Raw genomic sequence first — 10,553 nt, 5'->3', positions numbered from 1 at the left:
TTTCCTTTAATTGGGCTCACCTGGCCAACTAATTATCACAGGTGTCTGAGATTGATTTCAGTGATCCAAAGAACCCTGAGACACAATACCATCCATGAGTTTAATTGAAAAACAAAAAATTTAATCTTTATGACACTTAAATACAATTTGCATAATAATTTGGAACGCAGTGTATTTTTATGTCACTAGTCACTTGAAACAGATTTAGGACGATAGGAGACAGGTTGAAATAAATCAAAATTTCCCTTTAAGGAGTTTGGTGGGGAGACCAGAGAGAACTGCGTTACAGTACTCAATACAGGTTGGGGAGACCAGAGAGAACTGCGTTACAGTACTCAATACAGGTTGTGACAAATGCGAGGATCAAGACCTCAGTGCTGGAGATGTTGCGGAGGTGGAAGAAAGCAGTCCGGGTTTCAAATCATTCAAAACTCTGCTGCCGGGATCATTACTCACACCGCATCATCCGTCCACATCATCCCCATTCTCATCCAACTACACTGCCTCCCTGTTCAGTATCGGATTGACTACAAAAACCCTCTGCTCACCTTCAAAGCCCTCGACAACCCTAGCAAACACCTCACTGCGCTCTTCCCTCTGCTGGTCTCCTGACCATTCCCACCTCACGCCTCAGCACCATGGGTGCCAGGGCTTTCACCTGCACTGCCCCCAGGCTCTTCAACTCCCCACCCCCACACATCCCCTATCCACAGCCTTCAAATCCCATCTCAAAACCCACCTATTCAAGCTGGCATATGCACTGTGCAATCACTGTGTATTACTGTTTTTACCCCCAATATGTGTTTGCCAAATTCACGTCACTTGTTTCATATGTTATGTTATGCTCTGTAAGGTGACTTTGGGTATTTTGAAAGGCACCTCTTAGATAAAATTTAATATTTATTATTTTAGTATGTGGACTGGGGGAAGCTTTTCTGAGCACCTTCCCTTCAACTACACTGTGTCACATTGTTATCTCCAGGGAGTTTCCATTTGAAAAAGGTTACACTGCGGCCATGCAGCCACCTGTGTTTCACTCTGGCATTCCAACAGTCCCCTTTTCTTTTCTTCCCTTTTTTATTTTTGAACGAATGCGTGGAAAGAAATCATGTTCCACACCATTATGCCAACACTACCTTTTACCCCATATACCGAGCAAGATGGATCAGTGGGTTCACACTGTTTGTGTCATGCTGGTCGCAGAAATCTTCTAAGCACCACCACAACACCCTTTCTATTTTCTCTCTCATCACATCTGTCATCTTTGAAGGAATTTCTACTTCTGCTACTGAGAATGTAGTGGAGGAAAATCCAAGAGGAATTTGGAGATAGTGATCTGTTAACTAGATGCTGATGTAGTAGCATTGATCATGCCACGCTGCAAGATGCTAAATTCATGGCACTGCGGGCCCAGTGCTGGGATGACTGATGCAAAGAAACTATGAATTCTTGTCAGTGTGCAGCTCCTGACAACTTTTTGGGTCTCAGGCAAGTGGGAACTGAACAGAGGGAGCTGGATGACAGGTGAAGGATATCCTAATTCTCCTTGAGACGTGTCAGGTCCACAGTGTGAGATGGCATATTCTTTTTCCCCACCGGAACAGTAGGTTCCCTTTCACTGTGGGTGAACAGGCCAACACCAAAATGCAATTTTCAGCAATGTCCACATTTCCTAATGTCATCAGTACAATTGATTTGGACTCACATTTCTATAAAGGCACCTCAGGAGGATGAAATTTGTTTTTGTCAATCAAGAATATGTTCATCCCATCAGTGTGCACACCCTCTGTGACGCACAAATGGCTCTAACAATTGCTGTTGCACAATGGTTGGGGTCAAGAGACATAGCTTTCCCTTCATGCCAGGAGAAGACACTGCTTCACCAGGTCCGCTGCATTTTCAGGACAGCGTTGCCAACAACGGCAGAGTCCTCTTTCCCACTGAGGCGCTGAGGCCTGATCAACCGCGTGAGCCCAGATCTCAGAGCCAGCCAACAGCAGCAGATACTCATCCTCCTCTGTAAGGGAGGATTGTGCAGATAAATGCAGGAGATACGATAATTGTGACTGATTGCACGGTCTGCTGAATTCTGCCCCCCATTTAAATGTGTTTCCAGCAGAGCGCTTGTGTCCACAATTTCTACAATGACAACTGCAAGTGCACTGCTTTGCTAATGTAAAAGACATTCTGGCCAAAAGCTTACAACAATAAGGGCCAGATGTAAAAAGGATTATAGAGTACCAGCCTTGCTTTTGTACAGCATGGATATATTTTGACTGTTAGTGTTTGTATTTAGCTGGATGGGTGCTGCCCATAGATTGGTGGTAAGTGCTCTACAGATACACCAAAGAAAAGGCTAAGGTGTTGGCTGGGTAGTTTTCTGTTTTTTTCACCCACAAATGACCATTTATGTATCAATTACTCACCCCGTGTTGAATTTGTGAAGAAAACTTGCATGCCTCCGACGAATGAAGAATTCAAAAATTGAGAAAATTCTGTATGAAATTAAATGACAGCAGTAAAACTTTATCAAAAGATTAGTTTACAAACTCTCACACAACTCACACAGTATAATCCAAGTCTCATTTATTCAGTCGTATGCTCAGTACTTCCCAAACAGATAGGCCTTTCACAAGGGGAAATGACTAAATGTGAAACTTGTCCATGCTCTCTTCAAAACCAGACTCCATTGCCACAAACAGTAACTTTACTTTGTTGAACAAGGGAGCTGATGGTCTACTGCTGCAACCCGTTCTCATCCTGTAGTTGTCAAATACTGCCGCTTGGTCATTGACTTCCACGTCAGACACCGGCGAAAAAGGTCATTCAGCTGTACGAAACGCTGCTGGGTGCCGTCTGATTGGAACGCTGCCGCACAATAACACAATTTCAGGTACTTGAAAGTCTCTGTAGAGCAGGTGGGGCGGGTGGTGGATGGTTCCAACACACACCAGACTTTCACCCAGGATCCTGGTGCTTGTTTCCCATATGAATGTAGAGCCAAAAGATGATGTTTTTTTCCAAATCTAACCACACACTCCTGTTGCCTAAGGCCCGGACTACACAGAAAGCATTTTAGCAGCTGGTGGCGCCTTTTTGTAATTGTTTTTAATGAGAATGAAGCTTGTGGTTTTTAAGTTGCGATGCGCCTGGCCTTTCTGCACTCAAGGCGCCTCGCATTTTTGCCAGAGCGCTCTGAACTCTTCAAGTTGAAAAAACTTCAACTCAGAATGGAGAAGCGCCCCATGTCATGTCTTTTTTTCGACATCTTTTTTCCCATTGTCCAATCAGGTGAATTTAGAGGCAAGCCTTCTGTGGTGGTCACGACAACAAGTTTACAGTGGTAAACAATGTAGGGGAAACTGGATATGGTGATAGACGACGATAGACAGCAGGTCGTCAAACTGACCCTGAGTCATCCTAAAATATGCCTGGAAACAGCCATCATCGAGGAGAAGCTCCTGGACCAACTGGTGGTACTCCCCATGATCCACCCTCTTTTTTAGGGTCTCATGTACCCACACAGATCTCTGTCTCCCTGTGCCCAACAAACTATTTGCTGACAGCCTTTCACCCTCAACCAGAGCTACAGCAAGTAGTGGTAGATTGATTATACAGGAATGTTAGTGTAAGGATGTGACAGGGTGATTGCCTGCCAACAATAAAAAGGGGCAGCAATCGATTTTTTTTTTTTTTCACTATTGGCATTCAGTTTACAAAAAAGACAGCAGTGCACCTCACGTTTTGTAACCTGCAAAACACTTTCTGTGTGATTGGGGCCTAAACCCAAACACATGCTTCTACTCCCCAAAGCTAACCACATGTGTTTCTTGCATAAAGAAATAAACGTGAATACAAGGATTTATTGACATAAGTTAATTTTGAAAAAGACTGTATACATCTAAGGAGCAGAAACTACATTTCTTGTGAAAACAGAAGTGTATTTTGAAAAGACGCAATGCATGTAACAGGCAGAAATTGACACGGCGTCCGGGAAGGTCAACAACAGATGCACCCAGGATACTCCACTGACCAAGCGACGATACATGACGAGTTAGGAGTGAGGAGTTAGGAGTTTGTGTGTGTTATTGTGTGACTTTGGTGAATCCAACCTACCCCTTTAAAACACCAAAGTCACACATTAAGAGTGTGTACGCAGATATTTTGATATAGTTTTACTGTTGTTAAATGTGGACCTCTATGTCTTCAATTCACCAAGAATTTTCCCTGTTTTTGGATTTTCCATTCATTGGGAGAGTGCGAGAATTTGTCTTTACAAATGTAACTTAACATAAGGTAAGTAATTCATGTGCAATTGTCATTTGGCGGGTAAAGTATTCCTTTAAAATGGAAATGTGTGCAACATTTATGCCATGATTCATCTTCTAACTTGCAACTGACCACACTCAGTGGTGTAGTGCAGGGTATAGGCAGGTATACGCGATATACCCACCTCTTTTTTTGGCTGTTTACAGTATACCTATCTATCAGCCAAAAAGCAATTGTAATAAAAAGGAGAGTAAACCCCCTTCCTCCTCTGTAACCTACCCATCTACCTAGTAGTACACCCACCTCATCACCTCCCACTGCACCACTGCACACACTGTATGTATCCTTTCACCTCAAGTGTAAATAGGTTCAAATACGTGACACATTCTACATTATATTGACAGCTTTCCCCTCCTCCTCAGGTGTGTGCAGGAGTACAAACTGGCAGGGGACAGCCGCTCCTGCCTCCTGCTGTCAGACAACTGTGAGGGACCAAAATGCCCAAGGCAGGATGTCCACTTCAATGACACCCTGTTTGGTGAGATGCTGCATGGATACAACAACAAAACCCAGCAAGTCAACTTGGGACAGATATTCCAAATGACCTTCCGGTAACTAGTGTACAAGTACACACATTCACACTTACACTGCAGCACACTCATCGTCAGAATAACATTTTCCTATTGTTGGTGGCTATCTGGTTTTTTGTTCTGTCCTTTTCTTTGATCTGATTTAGACTCGTGTGTTATCACTCCTTTTTCTCTCTGTTCTTTTGTCCTTTTGTCTCAGTTTTGAAAAGTCTTATTTCATTATTTCTACTGGTTTGGATTACATCAGCAATCTTCCTTTGAGACCTGTTGTTTCACATCTTAACTGTTTACATCTTCCTGCGTCTCCCAAGACAAACCATCAGGAGTAACGGCCGTCTTTTATCAGTTTTGGGTTGTAGGAGAGATAGAAAGGCTTGAGAGCTCAGCGGAGCAGCTCTGAGAATCAGTAGTCAGGGTTTGCCGTTGGGGTGCCGCATCTGTGTTTGCACAGATGTGTGTGTGCATGTGTGTGTGTGTGTGTGTGTGTGTGTGTGTGTCAGAAAGAGAAAGTGAGAAGGGGATGAGAGAGTGATGGTTGAGTGAGGATTGAGACTTATCCCATTGCAGTTCTCCCTAAACTGTCAGCCCTGTGAAAACCTGGCTCGCTCTGATAAGTCACATTCTGTTTGTGGCGAAATGTGCCTGTAATCACAGCGAGATGATGAGGGTCTATCTATGCACATATACAGTACACACAGAAAAACAGCCTATATCTCGCTTCTCTCTTTCTGTCTGTCTCTCTCTCTCTCTCTCTCTCTCACACACACACACACACACACACACACACACACACACACACACGATACATCTACACAGTTTTTCAAGTAACCATCATCTGTTCTGCCCTATGGGTCACAATAGTTGTGCTTGGCTAAACACAGCCACATGATCTGTCTGCTGTAAGTCCCCAGGGTCCTTGGAATGTTGTGATTCAGGATTTCTTCAGCACACATGGCACACTGATTCAGCTTCTATTGAAACCGAGAACAAGTCAACCAGTTTTTCTTTCAATCATTTGCAGCCTGCTCTCATTGAAAAAAGGATCACATAGGTTGACCGTGGGAGCAGCTAATTATTGCCCATACTTAAGTAAGATGGCATCCTCTAGTACAGTAGTAGTTATTACATGAGCAGAGGAGAAAGTGATGTGACGTAGCATAGAAAGCAGCAATGTCCATGTAGTGCTGTGCAAATCTAAGCAAACCCCCAATAGGGTAGATGGAAGAGGTGATGGATGGGTCAAACAAACACAGAACTAACACGCAGCAGACCAGAGTTCATGTCCCAAAGTCAATGCTGACTTCTTTTAATAACAATGTAGCATGCTACACTTGTCACATATGTGACGCCTGTTATGTGACATACATCACATTACGTTAGTCACGAAAGTACTTACTGTGCATTCCAGTACGCATACTACCCTACAATTTACTATGCTAGAAATTTAGTACATCCCAATACATAGTATATTAAATGCAGTATGCAAAGAATACCAGGATGTTCTACGACATCCGGTGATATTTCGCAGTGTGCAAGTCAGCTTTTCTGGCTATTCTGACCCACAATCCTCCGCACAGTGGAAGACACTTCACATTGACTGAGTAAATGACAGCTTGACAGCCCACTGATGGCTGTCAGAAGCCACAATGACAAATGGCAGCGCATTCAAGTGGCTGATGACCAGTTGAATAGTAATAATAGGAATATTAATTGTTGTTTTGTGACTAAAATAATCATAAAGATTACCAACAACAAAAGGACTTAACTACATTATGAAAGTAACAGTAACAGAGAAATGCAAATGCAATTCTACTGGGGTGAATATGTTAGAATTTAATGAATGAATTAATATTTTTTTTATTTTGGTAACATACATTTGGAGAAACAAAGATTATTTCACACACATTTTCTCACAGTCAATAACAGAAAAAGGAATAGGCTAAAGCCCCAGGCTTATTTTTGCCTATCATATATCAACCAAAGGACAACCCAGAATATCAACCATACCAAAGAAAATAAATAAATGAACAACCCTCTTACATTATAATTTCCTTCTCTTGATAAAATAAAATTGAATAGTAGACAGGAAGGCTTTATGTATCATTCGAAGGGCTCTTTTCTGAAGTTTGATTAAAGGGTCTATATTTGTTTTAGATGCATTTTCCCACATTTCAGCACAGGAGGACATATATGACATTACAAGTGAACAGTACAATATATACAGACATGTTTTATTCAAGAACTTCCTTGTTTTATAAAGAACAGCAATAGATTTAGATGTGATCAATGTGTTTAGATCTGTGTGTGGCTTCCAACATAGTTTATGATCTATAATCACTTTTCAAAGTCAGCAAGATTTAAATTCAGTTTTAGTTCACAATTAGCCGTAATACCATCAAACAGCATAAAGTTTGTTTTATCTACAATGTATGCTGTTCAAACATGAAAGTTGAAACTACATATACTGCAAAGTTACATCAGCAGAACTCTCTGATTTGACTTCTTTGTCTTGTGTGCTTGGAAAATGGCATTTTGCTCTAACTCCAAGGTAACATATATGAGCAAGATGGTCATAGTTCAGGTTGTAATGTTATGAAGTAGTACATCCTGAGTGTGTGCAAACTGTATGAAACAGCACATACTTGAAAGTGCAGCTGCAGTACATAGTAGGAGTAAAAAGAAAGAGCCTGCGATTCGGAATGCATCTATTCCTATCTGAACATGCATCTAGTTTTCCTGAACCTAACAGTGAAGTTTTGTTGCCTAAACCTAATCAGGTAGTTTGGGAGCAGAACTCCAACCACTTTGTGACTTTAGGGCGTGTTTGAAACGGCAACCATTAAAATGGCAATGTATGGCTGTCATATATGTCATTTTGGAAGTCACTGGAAATCAACCCATTCTAACATTTAGCTATGGGAGAGCATTGTCATCTGTATTAATGATCATAATATATTTTCAAGATGGATTTTATTTCAGAGTATGCAGAATTTATATGTACTCAAATGATTAACTCTAGAGATGTCCTCATGCACAGAAATACCAACAGAAAGTTTCTTCTTGTCTACAGTGCTACTCCATGGCTTTTACCAGAAGGAGTCCATGTTTTTTCATGCAAAGGAGCCACCAAAAAAAGCAATGCGAGTGATTAAGATCACTCTTTGAATCTTTTCTCAGAAATGTACTATAATTCAGGTACAGTAATTTCACATAATTCCCCAAAGTGGCGTTTAGTGTTAGAAATCCACAGAAAAGTACATGAAAATGCACTTTTGCCTTCATATTATTCTGTTCTTAATATGAACGTCTGTCAGATGAAGTCGTTTTAAATGACATAAAGTTGAATTTATCTGGGATGGAATACATTAGTACACAGTTGTGTCTGCATCTGTCCTTGAAGATGTCGTTAGGATGTGGGCGCCCTAAACTACCTAAGTAAGAAGTGTTTGGCTGGTGCATCGATTGAGCTATCTTTAAAAGATGGCCAATAAACACGGATCATTCTCATAAAATAAAAGTATTTGCATAAGACTGGAACACTGGCACAAATGTGGTTTTTATACATTAGAGCGATTTCAACCATTCAGAAGAGCGTACAGCACCTCTCTGACTTGTCTTTGCAGTGGTGAGTAGTGAAGAACCACACGTTGCGAGGTGGAACACTTTGGAGCCAGAACTGACATAAAGAGCTGTGGCATTTAAAGGGGGATTACTAACTTTGATCACCAAAAGAGCTACGAGCTAAAAGGGGCTTATAATCCATTTTAAGAGAATTTGTACAAATGACTGACACTTCTACAGCCTAATACGGGAAAAGGAATAACAGCCTCATGTTCCCCAATGGTTCCAGGGCTAAACCAGTTGGGGACTCCCCTTTAACACACCAAACAGGGCATAGCTCTACAGATGAAACAAAGGCACAGTTTGAGTATTTCAAAACCAGGGGAAGCTGGCAGTCTTGATCCATTTGCCCTAAAGCAGTGGTGAGCCCAGTGGGTCTCTTGCCTCCAGACTCCAGCTCTACACACTGGGTTACATCAAACTATGGCCAGTAAAGGGATTTGCACTCAAGCCAGGGCTCCGGTGGAGTAATATACACACAACAGGTTTAAACTAGTCAAACACCTTGGCAGCCCTGAGACACACTAGACAAGCAATGAGAGATCAGAGCATCTTTATATGGGGAAAAGCACAAAGAGTACAAGGCACCCTGGGAAAAAAAGAAGATCGGTTGATTTTGGCAGACATGCTTTGGCTCTTGTTTTCGGCGCTTTTTGCGTGAAAGGTTGCCCCCAAAAACTAAGAATACAACCCTGCCTACATTTAAAGCAGCTCTTACCTTTCTTGCATTTCACACAACACTTCCACAACTCCCGCCTCCCACCAAAGGCCTACCCCCCCTCCTCCATTATGTCCTCATTACATCTATGATAGACGTAGGCAAGTTAACATTAGATACACGGAAGAGGAGAGCGAGTGTACCACAACAAGAGAAGAGTAGAAGACAAGACTAGTAAGTGGAAATGCACAAGGAAGATGACATTAATGTTTCAGAGGCTACGCTACAGTAGGCTAACATTAGCCATTAGCAACTGGATGCTGTGTTGTCATATCACGTTATATTTTATATTTGAAGCAAACTAAACATTACGTTACCTGTCCTGCACAGTCAAACGCAACCCCGGAGTTTTGAAACTTATCCGGGGTCAGTGATGACTAATGAGTTTTATAATATAAATGCTAACGTTAGCTAGTACTGGTGACTGGCAACAAACAAGGAAGACAATACAGAGGCTTAGGCTACATTAAGCTACAGTAGGCTAACCGTGAGCAACTGGATGCCGTGTTGTCATATATAACATTATAGCCTATGTCACATTAGAGGCAAACTAAAAATACCTGTCCAGCAGAAACTCTGCAACCATCTCGTCCCCTTTTAGCTCAGTAGAAGCTGCATCAGTCTTCGCCATGGCTCCAAAGCAGAGCCGATGTTGACCCGAGTTTTGGCTCTTCCAGCATCGAGTTCTCTAGTAGTGTTGGCGTTCTTTCTTTTGCCAACTGATTTCCCTATTGGAGCGGCTGGAGGTGGAAGCGGTGGTCAGCATTTGTTGCCATTGTTACGGAGAAAAGTTTATATCCACAAGCGTGCAATGATTGGTCAGAAATTTCTTAGAACCATATGAGAATGGTATAATTATGAGTTTGTATCTCTGGTGGAATTCATTTACATTTCATTGTGCCATCATCTTATTAATAGCATTTTAACCTAAACAAAGAAAAGCGTAAAATTTCCAGAAAGGCAAGTGTCCTTTAAAGGACATCTTCGGTATTTTTCAACCTGGGCCCTATTTCCCCATGTGTATGTGTGCGTATGATTCATGGGTACCACTCGTTCTAAAATTGGTTCAGTATTGAGCTGCGAAACGAGCTAAAACGGTAATGGTGGCAAATATGTCCCGTATAAAAGTGCTTTTTTTCGCCACTGACCGGTTCAGATCAAGAGAGGACGGAGTCTTTTACGTGCTACCTCCTGGAGTGTTACCGGAGTTTTTGGAGTGCTCAAATAAACGGGCCTTTTTCCCGAACGCAAGAACAGGATGTCGCGCAACACCCCATACAGCTTTCATAGGCTGCCTTTGTTGGACGACGAGATGCTGAAGTTGTGGCTAGTTGTGCTACAAATGGATGCTAACA

At 42.0% G+C, this 10,553-nt stretch overlaps 1 protein-coding gene across 1 annotated transcript in view; it reads left to right on the top strand.

The window, feature by feature from the left end:
- LOC126395591 (astrotactin-2-like) overlaps positions 1 to 10,553 on the top strand; it is a 434,195-nt gene that overhangs the window by 292,442 nt on the left and 131,200 nt on the right. The window contains exon 13 of the mRNA XM_050053178.1: positions 4,692 to 4,880. Within this exon, the coding sequence (XP_049909135.1) occupies positions 4,692 to 4,880 (189 nt within the window). The remainder of the gene's footprint in view (positions 1 to 4,691; positions 4,881 to 10,553) is intronic.

Source organism: Epinephelus moara, chromosome 9 (genome assembly GCF_006386435.1).
Source record: "Epinephelus moara isolate mb chromosome 9, YSFRI_EMoa_1.0, whole genome shotgun sequence".
Classification (NCBI taxonomy): domain Eukaryota; kingdom Metazoa; phylum Chordata; class Actinopteri; order Perciformes; family Serranidae; genus Epinephelus; species Epinephelus moara.
Note: the sequence above shows the minus strand (reverse complement) of the source record. Positions and strands in the feature narration are given on the sequence as shown.